This window comes from Haematobia irritans, chromosome 4, assembly GCF_050003625.1.
Source record: "Haematobia irritans isolate KBUSLIRL chromosome 4, ASM5000362v1, whole genome shotgun sequence".
NCBI classification, from domain to species: Eukaryota; Metazoa; Arthropoda; class Insecta; order Diptera; family Muscidae; genus Haematobia; species Haematobia irritans.
In genome coordinates, this window is record NC_134400.1 from 227,431,495 (window position 1) to 227,454,953 (window position 23,459).

The following is a 23,459-nucleotide window of genomic DNA, read 5'->3' on the forward strand; positions in this document are numbered from 1 at the left end:
TATTAGTAGTCTTCCATACAATGCACAGTGTTTGGTTCATCTTCATTTTATCATAGACCAAGGAAGGTATAGACATCTTAAGTGAATTCACAGAGCTGTAGTTAGTCTGCACACCGTGAGGGCTCTTTTTCGTCTGCAATTGAGTAATTTTTTTTTAATTTGCTTTCTTTCCTTTGTTTTCTTGATGAAACACCAAATATTGTAAAAGCATATAAAATTCTATACATCCACACCTTTTTATACCCTAAACCACACGGATGAAAAAGACTGTTTTTCATATGTTTGGCTATAAACATTATATGTTTGGAACACAAATTTTTAAACACAATATTTTTGAGTGCAAGAATATAATGTTCATAAACTAGCATAACATGTTTGGGACATATATGTTAATATGTTAGAACATATTATGTTTGGGACATAAAATGTTTGTAAATATAATATGCTTGGATGCAAACATATATTAATTTAGAAATAGCCTATAAACATATATGTGTTTAGTAGCTTGGAGCGCTTTTTAACAGGGAGCGATATTGAATTAAGTTGGTGGTTGTTGCTTGTTATTACAAAATTAACATTTTATTTTTCCTTGGGCAATTGATCAGCTACTTCTTTGATCCTTACAAATTGTGTGGTCCGCTGTTCGAATCCCCGTCCGGCAAAAGGTAAAATTAAAATAACAAAAAATCATAAAAGTGAATAATTTCTTCTACAATGTTTGTATTACAGAAAAAGGTGCTAAGAACTAAAAAATCTCGTGGAAGTGAGAAAGATGTCGGGGAATATACAATTGGGCAGAAACAAAATTTTGAGCATTCAGGTCGAGTTCCTATGTTGTTAGCACCTATATTACCTGTTTATTTTCATAATTCATTATGATTGTAAATATATAAATAAATAAATAAAATTTTGAGCACAATATTGTTTGGGAGAATTTTTTTTAAGCATATAATATTTTTGGGTGCAAAATGCTTCCAAACATATTATATGGTCACATAATAACATATTGTTTTTTGGAAGACAACATTATTGAATTTGGATGCAAAAATACAAAATGTTTGGAACTTAGACTACCCAAACATATATTGTTTAGACCAATATGCTTTCAAACATATTATATATTGGTGGAGATCAAACATATAAATGTTTGGGCAATACCCAAAAATGTATATGCTTGAAGAAAATATGTTTGGGAGTATATGTTACAGAAGCGATTTTTTGTGAGGGTGCACATAGTGGTCAGGGTATAATAAGTTTGATCTGCCAAAAAATGTGCCTAACAGAAATATTGATTTTAGACCCCAAAAAATATATACCGATCGACTCAGAATCACCTCCTGAGTCGATCTAGCGCTTGGTGTCCGTCCGTCCGTCCGTCCGTCTGTCCATGTATTTGTTGTTCACAGGTTTCCGGTCGCAATTATTAACCGATTTTGATGAAATTTGATACAGGGAGTTTTTTGGGCACAAGGACGAACGCTATTGAATTTGGAAGAAATCGGATCAAATTTAGATATAGCTCCCATATATATGTATCGCCCAATTTCGACAAATGGGGTCACGTTGCGCTTTTTTCCAAACGGATCGTAACCAAAGTTGGCAAAAGGTAATCTTTTTCACCGCCTTTCAAGTCTGCAAAATTTTATCCACATCGGTTCAGATTTAGATATTGCTCTCATATATATGTATCGCCTGATTTTCCCAAATTGGCCACAAAACCTTTATTTATCCACCGATCCTACTCAAATTTGGATAAATGTAGTCTTCTATAGCACTAACTTTACGTGCAAAAAATCATCGAAATCGGTTTAGATTTAGATATAGCTCCCATATATATGTAGAGCCCGATTTTTCCAAAATTTGGCCATAGAACCCTTATTTATTAACCGATCTTACTCAAAGTTGGCTAGATCCAGTCCTCTATGGTACTAACTATATGTGCAAAATTTCATCGAAATCGGTTCAGATGTAGATATAGCTCCCATATATGTATCGCCCGATTTTTATAAATTCGCCCCTAATAACCTTATGATTGACCATACAGGCCTCATTTCTTAACTGATCTTACTCAAATCTTACATAAGAATATTGCACGATTTTCTCTTTTTTAATAATGGGATCAATATTAGTGGCATACTAACTCCGTAGGTGCAATATCAAATACAGCCAGTGTTGCTAGAAGTAGTGGAAATTCCCTATATAGGGTTTTCCTAATATTTAGCGTCTTGTAGGCACGTTGGACCACAATGTAGGGACATTTTCACTCAACACAATTTCTAATAATTTTTACATTTTGGTGGCTCTAGAGGAGGAAATTAGAAGCCGGCAAGGCTTGATCTTTAACAACATTTACCACTCGTGCCAATAAAAAATCTAACAAAATTTGAAGATTACCACAAATCTACCAAACAAATATTTCTATAGAAATTTTTGTCAAAACTTTATTCCTGTAGAAAATTTTGTCAACATTTTATTTCTATAGAAAAAAATTGTATTTCTATAGATTTTTTTCCAAAATATTATTTCAATTAAAAAATTTCTCAAAATGCTATTTCTGTGGTATTTTTTTTTTTCAAAATTCTAATTTCTATAGAATTTATTATCAAAATTTTATTTCCATAGAACAATTTCTCAAAAAAATTTGTTTATAGAAACTTTTTCCAATATTTTATTTCTATAGAGATTTAACAAAAAAAATAGTATTTTTGGTAGAATTCTACCAACTGTGGCAACCGTGGTGTAATACAAATTTATTCTAGGTTATGTACATTGCATTTTCATGTTTTAATATAATAAAGTACTTAGAACCATTTTTGGTTTGTAAAATTTGTTTAAATTTAACGAAAAATATTGTAGGGAAAATTGTTTCGGAATGTATGGGATAGTAGGAAACTTTTTTGTCCTTGTAGGGTAAACCGAACATTTTCCCTGGCAACACTGACTATGAGCTATAGTCAGATTGAGACAAAGCACCCATAAACATGTACCCCTTATTTTTCTTAAATATGTAACTGCGGTTTATCTCCCAGACGAAAAATATTGTAGGGAAAATTGTTTGGGAATGTATGGGAAAGTAGGAAACTGTTTTTGTGCTTGTAGAGTTAACCGAAAATTTTCTCTAGCAACACTGACTATGAGCTATAGTCAGATTGAGACAAAGCACCCATAAACATGTACCCCTTAATTTTCTTAAATATGCAACTGTGGTTTATCTCCCAGACCTATATCAATGTTACCCTACACGCTAACAAAAAATCGCTTCTGTAACATATACTCCCAAACATATTTTGCTTCAAGCATATACATTTTTGGGTATTGCCCAAACATTTATATGTTTGATCTCTTCCAATATATAATATGTTTGAAAGCATATTGGTCTAAACAATATATGTTTGGGTAGTCTAAGTTCCAAACATTTTGTATTTTTGCATCCAAATTCAATAATGTTGTCTTCCAAAACAACAATATGTTATTATATGAACATATAATATGTTTGGAAGCATTTTGCACCCAAAATTATTATATGCTTAAAAAAAATTCTCAAAATTTTATTTATTTATTTATATATTTACAATCATAATGAATTATGAAAATAAACAGGTAATATAGGTGCTGACAACATAGGTTTTCGACCTGAATGCTCAAAATTTTGTTTCTGCCCAATTGTATATTCCCCCACATCTTTCTCACTTCCACGAGATTTTTTAGTTCTTAGCACCTTTTTCTGTAATACAAACATTGTATAAGAAATTATTGAATTTTATGATTTTTTTATTTTAATTTTACCTTTTGCCGGACGGGGATTCGAACAGCGGACCACACAGTTTGTAAGGATCAAAGAAGTAGCTGATCAATTGCCCAAGGAAAAATAAAATGTTAATTTTGTAATAACAAGCAACAACCACCAACTTAATTCAATATCGCTCCCTGTTAAATAGCGCTCCAAGCTACTAAACACATATATGTTTATAGGCTATTTCTAAATTAATATATGTTTGCATCCAAGCATATTATATTTACAAACATTTTATGTCCCAAACATAATATGTTCTAGCATATTAACATATATGTCCCAAACATGTTATGCTAGTTTATGAACATTATATGCTTGCACTCAAAAATATTGTGTTTAAAAATTTGTGTTCCAAACATATAATGTTTATAGCCAAACATATGAAAAACAGTCTTTTTCATCCGTGTACAAATGCTTATGATTACTAATTCAGTAAGGGTGGTTTAGGGTATGATATAGTCGGCCCCGCCCGACTTTCTACTTTACTTACTTGTTTATAATGCAAATTGACTGATTTGTACGGTAATTCTCGTTTTCTACTTGACTGCGCAATTGAGTGGAATGACTGCGCACTGTAAAAGTATGTCTTTATATTTTCTTGGTCTATGATTTTATGTGAAACCATTTGTTTGCCTCTTAATTGCCCTAAAAAAGAAGACATTCACAATGAAGAAATTTCAAATGTTTTAATTAACAATTATTATTCGAGCTTTTATGAACAAATTTGATTAAGGAACTTGATTAATAGCGTCATTGAAAAGAAAACGCCAGATACAAATATATACACGCCTAGACTGTACATGGTTCGGTTCGGGCGAATAAACCTTTCCACAGCCTTTATTATAGATCTGGCTGGTGTAGATAACTCAATTGTGGGCCCTTTATGCTAACTCCTTATGGAGTTGTTGACTGTAGAAACAAAAGCATTGTTTGATTGTCCACCATTAAGGTGAATTGAAACAAATAGTTTCTAAAAATAAATTTCATGTTGTTGTATTACTGCAGTAACAAAATTAAATAAAAATAAAATTAAGGGACTTGGAGTTATATGAAAAGATGATGTACGGTGGGAGTAGGTTAGGTTATGTGGCAGCCCGATGTATCAGACTCACTTAGACTATTCAGTCCATTGTGGGAGTAAAGATGGGAGTAAAGATGATTCAATTTGTAAGAGAAAAATTCCTAGATGTTTTCTCCATAAGGAGTTAGCATAAAGGGCCGATTTTGTCCTTGCATTTGGTATTCATTCCGAGCGAAGGATGCTGCTTCTTTAAGTTAGATATAGTGGCACCACGTTATTTCAGACTCACCTATTCAGTCCATTGTGAATTTCTCTCTTATCAATGAGTGCTGTCTAATTTTATGACAATAACAAGGGACCTCCTTTTTATAGCCGATCCCGATGGAATTACACATTGCGGTGAAACTACTGAGAGAAACTTTGAAACGCTCATAAATTTCACCAGCATTAACGAAAGGGGATAATCTGCCACTGATAATCCACCATTCAGGACAAAGGGTCTCTCAGTAATGGTAGTGGGTACGCTAACCATTGCCCCTCGGCGGCATCAATGCGAGTTCTTTAAAATGAAGTTATTTTTAGGGAACCATCTAGTTTTAAATATAGGCTCTATAAAATGAAAATTAGAAAACAGATCTCATTTATTGAATTTTCATTCTCTTTTTGATCTATTTGATATATTAATTTATAGTTGAAACTTTTTATAGATTCAATATCTCCGCTGATCTAAAGATTATTTCTTCAAATAATAACAAAAAAAATTGCCTTATTGAGTATCCAAAAACTAATGAAAACAATTTTTAAATTGCTAACTTTCTTTTAATATAAGTTTCTTTATTTCAAAGGAATTTGTGCTAAGTACCGTTAGGACACGATGCAGGTTGCACAATGTTTCATATTAAGTAAGTTTAATTTCAGTGCACGTAGGCCTGAAACATTAGTGCCTTTATTACTAATGAAATACAGTCACTATGGCAGTCAGAGGTGCCTGCATAATGAATTATGTCATTACAAATGGAACAAATTCATGTTTATTCACCGCTTCCGTTTTACTCCTCATTCCATCTGAACACCAACGATTATTTTAACTTTTCCATCTGACTGAAATTGAATAACAAATATTGCACTAAATATGTAGACTATAATCCCAGCGAGTGAATGTAACAAAAAAAGACGGAAACGCTTCAACATGACATTGCCCAGAGTGGTCTGTCCTTGCACTCTCTAGAACGCTTTCTCATCACATCGCAATTCGGGTGATTTCCCCCATCGACGTCATATCCCGTCTCTCCTATTCCATGGGTTCATCTCAAGATTTCGGAAATCAGACGCCCTCCGTACACCACTCTCAAAATGTAACCCCAACTCACACAGATGCATTATTCAGAACCACTACGCTGCGATAATGGATATGCTGCGCTTTGAGATTGCTATGGTGCCATTGTCATCCTTACTTTCACCATTTGTCACTCAGGCTGTGTTCGTGTCTAACATACGAACCACCCAAACTTGGCAATAGTGTATGAGTGTGTTTGTGGATGTCGTTGCTAATGCTATGTGAATCTGATGCAGTTGGAGCATCTGACGTTTAGGTTAGGTAAACACTTGTAAGCATATCCACCAGAGTGCGGGGCAGAGCAGTAATTGCAGAGGAGAGCGAGAGCGAACGACAAGACAAATGTTTACATTATGTTTAGTTTTATTTAGACATCATCAAACATAAAATGATGACATTGTAGCACACCAACATCCGCATCCTTGTAGGCCCAAAGACACACGGTTGTGGCCCCTTCTACCAAGTGTTGGGCGATTCTAACTCCAACGTACTGGACGGTAACCGACCAGAACTAACGATGGCAGTGGTTCATTAATATGCGTGTCTACATTAAGGTGGGTCATCAACGGTAGATATGAAACAAAGTAAATACAACCGCACAAAGTTCCGCTAAAGACTTTCATGTACAATCGAATTACTGTTTTTCATATGTTTGGGTGTAAAAATTATATGGTTGGAACCAGGGCTGTGGAGTCGATTCAATTTTGCTCGACTCCGACTCCAGCATTTCTTATTAGCCTCGACTCCGATTCCGGAGTCGACTCCAGGTGGTGTACCTAAATCTCAATTTAACAGTATTCCAATTGTAATTTTAAGGTGTAGTGTTCCAAAAATAGACCGATATAAGTATTCTATTTTGCCATATGTGTTTATATGTCCTAAAGAACCCTAATTTTAAATTTTGATACGACTCGACGACAAATCTCAGCATTTCAGGGATGTAAAGAACTCTACATTTTAATTTCAGGCGAATAAATTAAAATACGACACAAGACTATATAGAGACCACATCAAAATATGGGTAGATAACCACAATCTCCATAATATGTATTTATAAAAACAAAAATTTTCAAGTTAAGAAGTAAAATCCTGGTATTAATCTATATTATAGGCATTTTATAGAAAAAAATCTATACAAAAAACAAAAATACACAAAAATCAAAATGTCGGGCTAATCAGATAGAAATTTTAGATATTAAAAAATTTAATGTGTCGGATATAGAAAACAAACATAAACTGCCAAAAATTAGGACGGGCGGAATTTTTAATAACAAATTTTTATCAAACAAAATCTGGGCCGACGGGAAATTTCCGCATTTATTTATGGTTCTCAAATAACTCAAAATTTCTAATGAAAATTTTAGACTGGAAAAAAACTTCTGAAAACAAATCAAAAGATGGGTTTATATTTATGTAACAGGTTGGCTGATAAGTCCCCGGACTAACAAAGAAAAACACATTTTTTTAATTCCCTTCAAGAGCGATATAACGATTATAACGACCTTCCAATTTTTTGATACCATTTTGGTAGTGCTCCTTCGGTTTTGCCTCAAAATAGGCCTCAGTTTCGGCGATCACCTCTTCATTGCAGCCAAATTTCATCCCTGCGAAGTCTGAGAACAAGAAAAAGTCGCTGGGCCAGATCTGGAGAATACGAATGGGAAGCAATTCGAAGCCCAATTCATGAATTTTTGCCATCGTTCTTAATGACTTGTGGCACGGTGCGTTGGCTTGGTGAAACAACACTTTTTTCTTCTTCATATGTGGACGTTTTGCCGCGATTGCGACCTTCAAACGCTCCAATAACGCCATATAATAGTCCGTTGATGGTTTTTCCCTTCTCAAGATAATCGATAAAAATTATTCCATGCGGATCCCAAAAAACAGAGACCATTACTTTGCCAGCGGACTTTTGAGTCTTACCACGATTCGGAGACGGTTCACCGGTCGCTGTCCACTCCGCCGACTGTCTATTGCACTCAGGAGTGTAGTGATGGAACCATGTTTCATCCATTGTCACATATCGACTCAGAATCATCAACACGTTGCTATTTTTGGTCAAATGAGAGCTCGCGCGGCACCCATTTTGCACAGAGCTTCCGCATATCCAAATATTAATGAATGATATGACCAACACGTTCCTTTGATATCTTTAAGGCTTCTGCTATCTCGATCAACTTCATTTTACGGTCATTCACAATCATTTTGTGGATTTTTTTTGATGTTTTCGTCGGTAACCACCTCTTTCGGGCGACCACTGCGTTCACCGTCCTCCGTGCTCATTTCACCACGCTTGAATTTTGCATACCAATCAATTATTGTTGATTTCCCTGAGCCAGAGTCCGGAAACTCATTATCAAGCCAAGTTTTTGCTTCCACCGTATTTTTTCCCTTCAGAAAACAGTATTTTATACGAAATTCCTTTTTTTCAATTTTTTCACAATAACAAAAGTTGCTTCACAAACTAATTGACTTACAGACTTCCAATTTTGACACGAATCATTTGAAGGTTGGTACTATATAAAAATAATATGCATTTAATACTAGCGACGCCATCTATGTGTCAGACCGGGGACTTATCAGCCAACCTGTTAGGTGCTATATCTCAAAATTGTCCGGTACGACCCATCTTCGAACTCGACATGCCCGCCAAAAAAATTAGAACGTTAGGTTCTACTGCTATATTGCCTTAAAATTGTACCTTTATCAAGAGTACATACATATACACGGATGAAAAAGACTGTTTTTCATATGTTTGGCTATAAACATTATATGTTTGGAACACAAATTTTTAAACACAATATTTTTGAGTGCAAGCATATAATGTTCATAAACTAGCATAACATGTTTGGGACATATATGTTAATATGTTAGAACATATTATGTTTGGGACATAAAATGTTTGTAAATATAATATGCTTGGATGCAAACATATATTAATTTAGAAATAGCCTATAAACATATATGTGTTTAGTAGCTGGGAGCGCTATTTAACAGGGAGCGATATTGAATTAAGTTGGTGGTTGTTGCTTGTTATTACAAAATTAACATTTTATTTTTCCTTGGGCAATTGATCAGCTACTTCTTTGATCCTTACAAACTGTGTGGTCCGCTGTTCGAATCCCCGTCCGGCAAAAGGTAAAATTAAAATAAAATAAAATCATATAATTGAATAATTTCTTCTACAATGTTTGTATTACAGAAAAAGGTGCTAAGAACTAAAAAATCTCGTGGAAGTGAGAAAGATGTGGGGGAATATACAATTGGGCAGAAACAAAATTTTGAGCATTCAGGTCGAAAACCTATGTTGTTAGCACCTACATTACCTGTTTATTTTCATAATTCATTATAATTGTAAATATATAAATAAATAAATAAAATTTTGAGCACAATAGTGTTTGGCAGAATTTTTTTTAAGTATATAATATTTTTGGGTGCAAAATGCTTCTAAACATATTATATGGTCACATAATAACATATTGTTTTTTGGAAGACAACATTATTCAATTTGGATGCAAAAATACAAAATGTTTGGAACTTAGACTACCCAAACATATATTGTTTAGACCAATATGCTTTCAAACATATTATATATTGGAAGAGATCAAACATATAAATGTTTGGGCAATACCCAAAAATGTATATGCTTGAAGCAAAATATGTTTGGGAGTATATGTTACAGAAGCGATTTTTTGTGAGCGTGTATGGTCAAAAATCGATATTTTAATATGTTAAAAATGGACAATATAATTGATCAATTCAGCCAATATTCTAAAGGGTGATTTGTTAAGAGCTTGATAACTTTAAAAAAAAAAAAACGCATAAAATTTGCAAAATCTCATCGGTTCTTTATTTGAAACGTTAGATTGGTCCATGACATTTACTTTTTGAAGATAATTTCATTTAAATGTTGACCGCGGCTGCGTCTTAGGTGGTCCATTCGGAAAGTCCAATTTTGGGCAACTTTTTCGAGCATTTCGGCCGGAATAGCCCGAATTTCTTCGGAAATGTTGTCTTCCAAAGCTGGAATAGTTGCTGGCTTATTTCTGTAGACTTTAGACTTGACGTAGCCCCACAAAAAATAGTCTAAAGGCGTCAAATCGCATGATCTTGGTGGCCAACTTACCGGTCCATTTCTTGAGATGAATTGTTCTCCGAAGTTTTCCCTCAAAATGGCCATAGAATCGCGAGCTGTGTGGCATGTAGCGCCATCTTGTTGAAACCACATGTCAACCAAGTTCAGTTCTTCCATTTTTGGCAACAAAAAGTTTGTTAGCTTCGAACGATAGCTATCGCCATTCACCGTAACGTTGCGTCCAACAGCATCTTTGAAAAAATACGGTCCAATGATTCCACCAGCGTACAAACCACACCAAACAGTGCATTTTTCGGGATGCATGGGCAGTTCTTGAACGGCTTCTGGTTGCTCTTCACTCCAAATGCGGCAATTTTGCTTATTTACGTAGCTTATTTATGTAGACCATAAATCGGACGTAAAGCGCGAAACACATTTCGAACCGAACACTGATTTTGGTAATAAAATTCAATGATTTGCAAGCGTTGCTCGTTAGTAAGTCTATTCATGATGAAATGTCAAAGCATACTGAGCATCTTTCTCTTTGACACCATGTCTGAAATCCCACGTGATCTGTCAAATACTAATGCATGAAAATCCTAACCTCAAAAGAATCACCCTTTAGTAAAACCTACTTTTTATATCACCGTGAAATTTCACTCATATAAATACACTTTGAATGGCCTGAAATCCATTACTTCGTTTTCCGTTGTTCGATTAAAAACCCTAATGGAATCTAATTTGTCGAAATATTTCTTTAGTTATAAAGATAGGAAGATTTTTCAATGTTTGTTTCGCCGGAGTCGGAGTCGAGCAAATTTTCTACGACTCCGGCTCCGACTCCAGCAAAATCTTCAGACTCCAAGACTCCGGCTCCGACTCCACAGCCCTGGTTGCAACTCAAATTTTTTTAACACAATATTTTGTTAGAACATATTATGTTTAGGACATAAAATGTTTGTAAATATAATATGCTTAGATGTAAACATATATGAATTTGGAAATAGCCTATAAACATATATGTGTTTAGAAAGAGTATGCTGCAAGTAAAATAATGGAAGTAACCAATTGGCGCCTTAAAAATATATCCATACAAAGAAAAGTTCATTAAAATTTTTTACTACCAGTGTATGCCCTAAGGGGAAACATAATATGTTTGAATAATACAAACAATATTTTGTTTGGACAAATCCTGAAAATATATATGCTTGAAGCAAAATTTGTTTGGAGTATATGTTACAGAAGCGATTTTTATGAGGGTGTAGTTTTGTTTCTTAACATTGTCTTTTAAATTGTAAGTTAGATTCTTTATTATATGTGAATGTTTGAAGTCTGATATTTATGAAATAAAACATTTAATTTAATTTCCTAAATTTAAATTTAGTTTAATAACAAAAGCTCATTTATTATTTTGTTTTAATTAAAAAAAAAATAGTAATTGATATTAAAACTATTCTTTCAAACATGAATGTCTTAATATCGCTGTTTAAAAAACGTCAACAAAATTGTAGTGAAAATGTTATTTTTGGGTCCGAAAGTGGTTCAAAATTGGCGCAGGACGAACGCCAACCATTTCAATAGACGTTGCACTGAGTTTGCATCACTTCTTAAAGCGTGATCTAAATTCAGTGTTTTGAATGTGAATTAAAAAATTTTGTGATATTTTCCCAAATAAATAATTTTCATAATTTTTTTATGAATTTCGATGCATTCTAGCGCTTGTCTGAACATTTGATTTCTAGAATGTATTTAGCATTTTTTCTGCAATATTTTAATAATTTGAGCCATTTTAATGATTCCTACTCAATTTTAACCTTAAAAAAAAAGTTACCCATTAAAAATATGAAAACAACGAGTTAGTATTTTTGGGTCGCAATAACAGAATTCATTGTTATAACCACAACAAAAAGAGTTTGTGTAAGTAAAGGCGACCATCGTAGTCCACGTCAATATTAGTAAAGAATATTTCCAGTAATTGACTGTATAAAACATAATCGACCCATCTTTATATTCAGTACCCACATTAATTAATCTACAAAGCCATAGAATACACTTAGCATTCGTGTTAGTGGGTTATTCAAAATAAATACACAAGGATGATAAATTTGTCAAATACGTTGCGATAATGACACATCAACCATGGAACACTTTCAGAAAATGAAGTCCAAACTACGCACAGAAAACAACCAATAAAAAATGTGTTTGGCTTGACGGATAACAAAACAAAGGCATTGGATAAAAATTCTAAATTTATATACAACACCAAAAGTGTAAATATTAAGATAAGCCTCAATCACCGTCACTCATCTTACATCTTTTTAATAATATGTGTGGCAGCACATTTTACAAAAAATAAACTTTAGATATATGAAACATATCACGTTTGCTTCCGAATTTTAATAATTTAAACAAAGAAAAAATAAAATAGTTTTCAACTGAATTTCTAAGACTTCAAATATTGCATTTAAATTTTCCTCGACATATGTAATGAATACAAACATGATCTAAGGGTTTAGGTATAGTGGCGGCCCGTTATATGGGCTTACTTATACTATTCAGTCCATTGAACTATGACTGAAATCGCGATTTTAGCGGCACAAAGTCAAATTTTCAACTTAAAATTTTTAATATTTTCTAGATGGGGTTTACTAACGAACATATTGATAGTAAAAATCAAAATAAATTGTTCTATTGGCAACCCTGTTTATGCACAAACAGCAGAGTAAAGCAGCGCAATTTTTGTAAAATTAAAAATAGTTCTTTAAATAAATATTTTTATAAAAAAATATATGAGAGAAATATGAGAATACTGAAGGTGAGTACAAAATTTTTTATTAGTTGATTAATGTTGACAAAATTGTTTATTCGGTGATAAAAAGAGTAAAGCAGCGCAATTTTTGTAAAATTAAAAAATAGTTTTTTAAATAAATATTTTTATAAAAAAATATATGAGAGAAATATGAGAATACTCAAGGTGAGTACACGCATAGAAATAATTCTTTCATCCCAAACTAAGTTTTAGACAAACAAGTGTATTTGGAAGAAAAGTATATACTTTTTGTGATAAACGTTTATTCTTTTTCAGGATGTAAAAACAATTTCATAAAGACTACCTCAAAAAAAATTTTTCTAGCTAATTTCATTTTCCCTCACATCTTTCTCACTTCCACGAAGTTTTTTAGTTATTAGCACCTTTTTCTATAATACAAACAATGTAGAAGAAATTATACGATTTTATAAATTTAAATTTTTTCGGTACACGTTTTCCAAACGTTTTTCTTCTTTGCGTGTAGTTTAAATATATACAAATAGAAGTTGCTAAATGTTTTATTTCGTAGTTATTTGATGGGTTTTTGTGTGTACTTTTTTATGACATTTGAGATCGTTTTTCGTGGAGTAAAACTAAAACTGTTTTGAAGTGCCATTGGAAATGTTTACATGGGATCATTTGCAGAAATCTTTTTATGCCATGGCAAAACTGCTTTTCCCTGTTAATTAATGAATGAATGATATTTTTCAGAAACACTCAGGTTTACAAATTTTGGGATCTTTGAGTTTTTGTTGGCAATTAAGAGAAATGGTTGGAATTACATATTGAAGTCTGACGGTTTGAGATATGAATAAGTCCTTTGCGTGTGTAGTCTTGGCTGCAAAATAAAAACTAAATTAAAAAAAAATTGGGTCTTCATGTTGCCAAAATATTAGTATATTTATCTCAAATAAACGAGGTTTCAGTGGTAACTGTAGATTTCCTTGCAGAAAATTAATCTGAGGCCTGAAACAAGTGTAATAAAAAAATCAGGTAGCTACCGCTCGTAAGAAATCAAGAGTGCCCAATATACTTCACATGCATCTCAGAGCTATGGATAGCTCCGGCTCATATATATTTTTGTTACAAGAACCTACACATACCATGTAAACAAAAAAAAAAACAAAACAAAAAACCGCAATTTACTAGGAAAGTCACTAAACGTTTTAAAATGCTTGAATTAAAAAAAAACGAATAAAATTGGAAAAAAATCGTTAAGGAGTAATCGTATGAACTTTGTGTGAACTAGAAAGTTTTTCATAAATATATAGGCTACATTTCTTACCTTGATTGTTTGGTAAAATTTTCAATAGTTCATGAGCTGTAGTAGGAAACCTGAAGGAATCGTTGAAAATAACACAATTTTTCTTTAGAACTGACACGGAGAAAAACGGACCATTTGTAATCTATGCATGCGACACGTGAAACAATGAAGAATAGGAGGAGTTAGTACTGAGAGTTGAGAGGTAGCCTTGGCTGGTGTGAACAAATGTTCCTCCCAAAGAAATGCATTGCTATTTATCTTAACGAAGTATTCGGTAGCATTAAATGCAATTTATTGACAAGATGGTGGAAACTCACGGCAGCAACTATTTTATTGTTATCAAACGATGTACGTGTAAAACATTGAATAATTTATGAGCAAAAAAATTAAGAGGTGCGACGTTTCATTTAAGGGTATATGGAACATATATTAACAGTTATTTAATAGCGATCAGCTGGTTTACAATTTGTGTGCATTAGCCGAAACTGCTTTCGAGATTAAAAATTCAACATTATGTCCTTCGATATCGGTACTTTCGGATACCAGCTGCTGAATACTTTAATGTAGCCAGTTTTATAATTTTGAATACCAAATTGATGTCCAGAATACCAAAAGGAAGTCACCTCTGGTCGGAACCAACCCCTACCGACTTTTTATTCTGCTCACTTGTTTGCTTTAAAAATAGTTGAATGGAAAATGTTTATTAAATTCCTTTTACGAATGGTTATACTTGCGATTAGTAGAAGGGCAAACAAGAATCCGTATAAAATATGAATGAAATCTCCCAGCTTCATTGAGCATTTTAATGCAAACGAATAGATGTGTCCTGTTCAACACAAAAAATCACCCATTGCACCTTGTATATCCCTTGTCGACGGTAAAGCTATAAAAAAATAAATGTACTCATACGTCTCCCCTCTTGTCGACATACATAAAAGTGATGAAATGATGTCTTTCCAATTGAGTACAAATGTTTGCAATGTATTGCGCACAACCATCGATGGATGATGGGTCGTCATGACTCCTAATATGATTACAGGGGCCAATCTGACCTTTTTCGCTCGTCTCAAATTGGATTACAAACTTCTCTAGAGGGGGTAGTTCATGCCGTTTCCTTATGGTTGAGATATGAGAATGGTGTGGTGTTCTCTTCCATTCTTCCATCAACAACAACCATCTCGAAACCCGTGAAGCCATAAACTGAAAAGTCTAACGCATCCAATTTCCTTTTAATTTCATAGAGATTGAGTGGTCCTTTGCATGATCATAAACGACGCTAAGATATTGGAAAGGAAATAAACTATAGTTGGATGAGAGAAGGATGATTTTGTTGGAAATGATTTTTTATGTTGACCAAAAATTATGTTGCCTTCCTACACGGATAGAAAAGTATGTGAACTTTTGAAACACAATATTTTTGTTATACCCTCCACCATAGGATGGGAATATAAAGGGTGATTCTTTTGAGGTTAGGATTTTCATGCATTAGTATTTGACAGATCACGTGGGATTTCAGACATGGTGTCAAAGAGAAAGATGCTCAGTATGCTTTGACATTTCATCACGAATAGACTTACGATCTGCCACAACGTCGAATTTTCAGTGAATGGGCCCTAGAAAAGTTGGCAGAAAATCCGCTTTTTTATCGACAAATTTTGTTCAGCGATGAGGCTCATTTCTGGTTGAATGGCTACGTAAATAAGCAAAATTGCCGCATTTGGAGTGAAGAGCAACCAGAAGCCGTTCAAGAACTGCCCATGCATCCCGAAAAATGCACTGTTTGGTGTGGTTTGTACGCTGGTGGAATCATTGGACCGTATGCTGTTGGACGCAACGTTACGGTGAATGGCGATCGCTATCGTTCGATGCTAACAAACTTTTTGTTGCCAAAAATGGAAGAACTGAACTTGGTTGACATGTGGTTTCAACAAGATGGCGCTACATGCCACACAGCTCGCGATTCTATGGCCATTTTGAGGGAAAACTTCGGAGAACAATTCATCTCAAGAAATGGACCGGTAAGTTGGCCACCAAGATCATGCGATTTGACGCCTTTAGACTATTTTTTGTGGGGCTACGTGAAGTCTAAAGTCTACAGAAATAAGCCAGCAACTATTCCAGCTTTGGAAGACAACATTTCCGAAGAAATTCGGGCTATTCCGGCCGAAATGCTCGAAAAAGTTGCCCAAAATTGGACTTTCCGAATGGACCACCTAAGACGCAGCCGCGGTCAACATTTAAATGAAATTATCTTCAAAAAGTAACGTTTCAAATAAAGAACCGATGAGATTTTGCAAATTTTATGCGTTTTTTTTTTAAAAAAAGTTATCAAGCTCTTAACAAATCACCCTTTATTAACTTTGTCATTCCGTTTGTAACACATCGAAATATTGCTCTAAGACCCCATAATGGCCGTATATATATTCTTGGTCGTGGTGCAATTCTGAGTCGATCTGAGCATGTCCGTCCGTCTGTTGAAATCACGCTAACTTCCGAACGAAACAAGCTATCGACTTGAAACTTGGCACAAGTACACCCTCAAAAAAAATCGCTTCTCTAACATATGTTCCAAACATATTTTGCAGGAAGCACATATATTATTGGATACTGCGAAACATTAATATGTTTGTTTTATGTGAGCGTATTATATGTTTGGAAGCATTTTGAGTCCAAAAATAGTATATGCTTGGAAGAATCCTCAAAGAAGATTGTGCTCATTCCCTCACATAATTTTCACTTCCACGAAATTTTTGAGTTCTTCGCATCTTTTTCTGTAATACAAATATGCTGTTTTTTTTTCAAATGTCTATTCTCTTGGTTCCGAATGTCTATTCTCTTTATTCCGAATACTCATTCTAATATTCAAATTAAATAATATTTAGACTTAAAATTATAAATTAATGGTTCTTCAAGCTCGAGGTCTTTTTAAAATATTTTATTTATTATTCCCAATATTTCGCGATTACGATATTGAATCGCTTCCTCAGGGGTCTACAATAGATTTATAGAAATTACATTTCATAAATATCACAGTATTAAACATTTAATAATTTAAAATAAGTGTAAATCTTAATTACTTTTAGTTAATAATCTTAAATGGTATATGTAAACCTTTTGCTGTAATTATTCTCTCTTTCTAATATTCTTACGTCGTCAAAGTTTGGGGTATGATTGTTTCTCGCACAGTGGTCTGCTAGTGCCGTTTTTGTGGTATTCGAGTTGGTGCGTAATTTAATATCCGATTTATGTCCTGAAATTCTTGTTTTTAATTTGTTTTTGGATGTTCCTACATAAACTTTTTCACATTTTTCTTTATTATTTCCACCGCACGGTATTTCATAAATCGTATTATGTTTTTCCATAGTGGGGATCTTGGTTTTCATGTTGGAAAATAATTTTTTGAGAGTATTGTTTGACTTGTGTGCTAAAGTGTATTGTCCTTTATCAAAGATTTCAGAGTTTGTAATTCGTTCTGATAATTTGTTGACATATACTAGTGACTTGTATATTGTTTCCTCGTTTTTATTTTCGTTTTGTTTTTTCCCCTCCGGTTTAAATTGTGATATTAAGTCATTAATTAAATATTTTGGAAAATTATTGTTGTGTAGAATATCTCTAATAATGGATTTGTTTTTAGAATGATATTCTTTGTCACTTATGTTTAACACCCTGTTTATAAGATTTTTTGCTGTGTTAATCACTATCCTTTTTGGGTGTTGTGAAAAATAATTCATTATTCTCCCCGATGCTGTTGGTTTTTGGTACCAATCTAAACCAAGTTTATAATTTTCCTTCCTGATAACCAGCGTGTCTAAGTATGGAATTCTGCCGTTTTTCTCTATTTCTACCGTGAATTTTATGCTATTATGGAAGCCATTTAATGTTGTCAAGATCTCATGTATTGCACCTTCCCGAACCACAGCAAATATATCGTCCACATATTTCGTCAAGATTTTTGGTTTTGTTGTCAAGTTTTTCATGCAGTTGTCCAGTAAATGTTCCATAACTATATCAGCTACAATAGGTGAAGCAGATGATCCCATCGGCAGTCCTCTCTTTTGTTTATATGTTTTGTCTTCATACGTAAAGTATCTATTCACCACTATGCCGAATTTTAAAATTTTCATAAATATATTCTTTGTAAGTCTAGTATGGCCCTCCAATTCTTGCCATCTACTTTCGATGATTTTTAAAGCTAAGTCAACCGGTACACTTGGGAATAGGGACACAACGTCAAAAGATACTAATTTTTCATCCTCCTTGATAGTCAGGTTCTTGATCTTATTTTTAAATTGCAGGGAGTCCTTTATATTGTACTTCGAGTCCTGTGTTAAAATGTTTAAAAGGTTTCCAATGTACTTGCAGAGATTGCTCGAAGTCGCTTATAATAATCATCATTCTCTGTTGATATTCACTTTTTTCCATAGCAACTGTTGTATTGCCTTTGTCTGCATTTAAAATTAATATATTTTTATTTTTCTTTAGAAATTGTCGAGTTTGCTCCACTGTTCTTGTAACGAACTTCTCCCTACTGTTGTATTTCATTTTATTTAAATGAGTTTCTAAAGTTGTTGCGAACATTGTTCTCGCAGTTTCCTGTTCTTCCTTTTCTTTTTTTGTAGATTGTATTATATGTTCCCCATCACTTATATATTTAAAAAGTGGAAATTCGGCTTTTGATGTTGGGAGACCATGTTTTTGTCCTAGCGACAGTAACCATTTTACATTTTCGGGAAATTGAGTATCTGTTGTATTAATAAACCATTTTTCGTTTATCTTTATGTCCAATTCCTCTCTTTGTTGTTCTTGAAGTTTTAATAATTTTTTCTTGTGTGTTGCTGTTGACTTTTCTTTAATTTCCCTTGTAATTTTATTTTCTCTTGTCCAAAGGTAATTCTTTTCTTCTTCATTAAGTTTACTGTCTAAGTATGATTTTATTCCGTCGTTTTCTCGTTCAATATCTCGTTTTATATTATGTTGATGTTTTATAACAACATTTAGAATTTTTCTTTGAAAATTCTCAATATGCTTGTCTAGCGTCTTCTGTACTTCATATTCCTTTCGTCTATTTCCTAATATATTGTAAACATGTTTCATTGCTTGTTTTATGAATCCTGGTATAATTCCCTCGTTGCGACATTTTATTAGGAAAGTCATTGTCGATTTTGTCCTTATAACTTTTTCATTTAAATTTTTATGTCTATTTATACTGTGTTTTAAGCATATTAAATTGTTGGCCTTATCATGAAACAGTTTTCCGAAACAACATATAAGCGGTTTCACAGAAATTGCTCTCACTTCATTCTCGCTGTGTTATGTTGATATCTTTTTATTCAACCCTCCCGGTTTCCATCTCTATTCCTTTCTCTATACTAACTCTCTCTCTCTCTCTCTGTCGCTCTCTGAATAAAGTATCACAACATATATATTTTTACTCGAAATGTGTAAATTTATATATGTATACATTCACACATATTATTTTTATGAAACATTCATGCCCCAAACATAATATATTGTAACATATTAACATATGTGTCCCAAACATTTTGTGTTAGTTTATACATTGATACATTTGCCTACATTAAAAGATCGAAGACTTCTGCAATGCATTCTATTCTTATATAAAGTTATATGTGGCACTTTAGATTGTCCTTATATTCTTAGTAAAATAGGATTTCATGTACCATCCCGAAGATTAAGAAATTTTGAAGTTTTTCATGTTCCTTGTCATAGAACTAGCTACGCTATGAATGAGCCCATCACTAGATTTCTTACAGAATGTAATAGAATAAGTTTGCTATACGACGTAGACTTTTCTTTGAATATTAATCAATTTAAGAACTTGTTAAACACAATTTATTATTAAGCATTAGTCTGTAAGGAATATTTTCCCTAGACGAAATAAATAAATAAACATTACATGTTTGCACTTAAATATATTGTGTTTAAAAATTGTGCCCGAAACACATTTTGTTTATATCGGAACATATGAAAAACATATTTTTCTAACAGTGTAGTTGTTATTGATGTAGGTCGGATGGTATTGCAAATCGGCCATATCGGTCCACTTTTACGTATAGCCTCCATATAAACGGACTCCCAAATTTGGCTTGCGATTGCTCTAAGAGAAGCAAATTTCATCTGATCCGGCTGAAATTTGGTACATGGTGTTTGTATATGGTCTCTAACAACCATGCAAAAATTGGTCCACATCGGTCCATAATTATATAGGGTTAGGTTAGGTTAGGTGGCAGCCCGATGTATCAGGCTCACTTAGACTATTCAGTCCATTGTGATACCACAGTGGTGAACTTCTCTCTTATCACTGAGTGCTGCCCGATTCCATGTTAAGCTCAATGACAAGGGACCTCCTTTTTATAGCCGAGTCCGAACGGCGTTCCACATTCCAGTGAAACCACTTAGAGAAGCTTTGAACCCCTCAGAAATGTCACCAGCATTACTGAGGTGGGATAATCCACCGCTGAAAAACTTGTTGGTGTTCGGTCGTAGCAGGAATCGAACCCACGACCTTGTGTATGCAAGGCGGGCATGCTAACCATTGTACCACGGTGGCTGGTGTTAGTATATGGTCTCTAATGACCATGCAGAAATTAGTCCACATCGGTCCATAATTATATATAGCCCCCATATAAACCGATCACCAGATTTGACCTCCGAAGCCTCTTGGAAGACCAAAATTCATCTGATTCAGTTGAAATTTGGTAGGTGGTGTTAATATATGGCCTCAAGCACCCATGCAAAAATTGGTCGAAATCGGTCAATAATTATATATAGGCCCCATATAAACCGATCCCCAGATTTGACCTCCGGAGCCCCTTGGAAGAGCAAAATTCATCCGATTCGGTTTAAATTTTGTACGTGATGTTAGTATATGGTATCCACCAACCATGCAGGAATTGGTTCATATCAGTCCATAATTACATATATCCCCCATATAAACCGATCCCCAGATTTGACCTCCGGTGCCTTTTGGAGAAGCAAAATTCATCCGATCTGGTTGAAATTTGGTACGTGGTGGTAGTATATGATTTTTAACAACCATGCGAAAAGTGGTCGATATCAGTCCATAATCATATATAGCCCCCATATAAACCGATCCCGAGATTTGGTTTTGGAGCCTCTTGAAGGAGCAAATTTCATCCGAGTCAGTTGAAATTTGGTACATTGTGCTAGTATATGGCCGTTAACAACCATGCCTAACTAGGTCCATATCGGTCTATAGTTATATATAGCCCTCAGATAAATCGATCCCCAATCACACAAAAATTGGTCCATATCAAGTTCATAATTCTATATAGCCCCCATATAAGCGACCCCCATATTTCAATTCTGGCTCTCTACGTACCGTGCAAAAGTCCATGTCGATTCGTAATTATTTGTAGGGTTAACCCTACGGTCCATAACCGGGTACCCGGGTAACAATTTGAAATTTAAAATGCTGCTGTTCCTACAATATTGAAGATATCAACATGAAACTCCGAATCATCAGCCATTTCGGCTAAACTTAGAGACTAGAAAAAAGATTATCACATTTGGTTAAATATTTTAGCCAAAAACTGAGTGTAATGTTTTTGTATACAGGGGTCCATGACCAGGGTACCCGGGTACCTTAGTGCAAATTATAAATTATATTTCAAAGAAAAAGCTTTTGGTTTTTTTCATATCGTTTATTGGTGTTTAAAATAGGAAATGTAATTGTTTCTTACTTGAATCATTTATATTTTATTCATTTTAACTTATTTCTAATCATTAAAACATGGAAAACATTTTGATATTGTTTTAGTATGTTGATCGCAAACTGGTTTCTTGCAAACGCTGCAGACTTTTCTCGTCTTTCTTCTCTTTTTATCTGGTAATGAAGCGCACAAATAACAGCTTCCTGTTATTGGCTTCCTGTCATCACCAGTAGAAGCGGCTGTAGAAGTAGATGGTTGCTCGGTATAGGTTACCGGCCCCACTGGTCTTCCCAAAAAGTTCTCAATTGCTGTTTTGGTGGAAAAGTGACGCGTTACTTGGCGATTGGTAGCTCTTTCTTCTATTACTGGCGCGCACAAATCTTCAGCAAGTTTACGCAAAAAGTGTTTTCTACGTGTTGTTTGATATGGGACAGTTGTGTTATTTTCATAAAATATGCCGCAAAAGCACTAACGAGCATATTGTAGAAAAACGACAAAGGCCACCGTTTTGTGTGTCTCTGTGTGGTATACTCTCGAAGCGTCTGGTCCATTACATCCACGCCACCTTTCGTTTTATTATAAAAATTGACAATTTCTGGTTTGCCGTTTTCTTCTACAGTTGCATCATTATGCATAGTCGACAGCAATATTACGGAATTAGTTTTTCTCTGTTTGTATGTAACCATAGTCACCTTCTCGTGGAAACCAAATTTGCTTGTCCCAATGGTCCACCTCTTATCGTCTTTCATTTCTATTGGTATATAGGCTTTGTTTCGACGCAGTGTTCCGACAATACTTAGTTTGAAGGACATCAGCTGTTTTGCCAGTGGCAGCGTCGTAAAAAAATTGTCCATGGTGATATTACGTCCGCTACCATGGTATGGTCCCACCAAATCTCTGACTACTCGTTCGCCTACACCAATTTCGCGAACATTGTCTTGTTTGCCAGTATAGATTTGGTCATGAAGAGGATATGAATTTTCGGCATCGCATATCCACCACACCTTGATACCGTATTTCGCAGGCTTTGATGGAATATACTGTGTAAATTTCGTTCTGCCGCGGTACGAATACAATTGTTCGTCGATTGTTAAATTTTCTGTAGGCACATAATATTTTACGAGATTGGCGTTCAACATTATCCAAATATCTCGTATTGGAGTAGCTTTATCTGTACGTTGCCTCTCGTTTCTTGTTCTTGCGTCATCAAAACGTATAAAACGAATAAGATCCCAGAAGCGGTTTAATCCCATCGTTGCGCGGAATAGAGGATGCGACAAGTGCGTCCATAAGTCCCTAGCATTTTCATCATTAGAATGATTTGTGCCTGCCATTATCAGAATTCCAATGAATGCGTATATTTCTTCCACTGTCGTATCCCTTCACTTCAATTGGAGCTTTGTTGGATTCGCTGCATTGTAGGCATCATAGGTCGAATTGGCTTTTTTGTTGGTAAGACGCACG

General features: G+C 34.2%; 2 protein-coding genes across 2 annotated transcripts in view; one reads left to right on the plus strand and one right to left on the minus strand.

The window, feature by feature from the left end:
- Positions 1-6,333, plus strand: part of LOC142236025 (uncharacterized) — a 37,855-nt gene extending 31,522 nt beyond the window's left edge. Inside the window, exon 5 of the mRNA XM_075307275.1 lies at positions 6,189-6,333. Coding sequence (XP_075163390.1) covers positions 6,189-6,333 — 145 coding nt within the window. The remainder of the gene's footprint in view (positions 1-6,188) is intronic.
- An 8,070-nt stretch (positions 6,334-14,403) lies between these two features.
- LOC142236026 (uncharacterized) lies at positions 14,404-19,455 on the minus strand. The gene is made up of 3 exons (XM_075307276.1): positions 18,658-19,455; positions 18,147-18,614; positions 14,404-14,556 (listed from the first exon to the last, which is right to left on the minus strand). Exons 1-3 carry the CDS (start codon positions 19,453-19,455, stop codon positions 14,404-14,406), a joined length of 1,419 nt encoding a protein of 472 aa, XP_075163391.1.
- Between the last annotated feature and the right edge of the window lie 4,004 nt (positions 19,456-23,459).

Coding starts and splice junctions, on each gene's coding strand:
- LOC142236026 (XM_075307276.1), bottom strand. CDS start 19,455: ATGACTTTCCTAATAAAATGTCGCAACGAGGGAATTATACCAGGATTC. Junction 18,615..18,657: donor ACTTCGAGCAATCTCTGCAA/GTACATTGGAAA, acceptor CAGGACTCGAAG/TACAATATAAAGGACTCCCT. Junction 14,557..18,146: donor ATAATAGCATAAAATTCACG/GTAGAAATAGAG, acceptor TACTTCGTTAAG/ATAAATAGCAATGCATTTCT.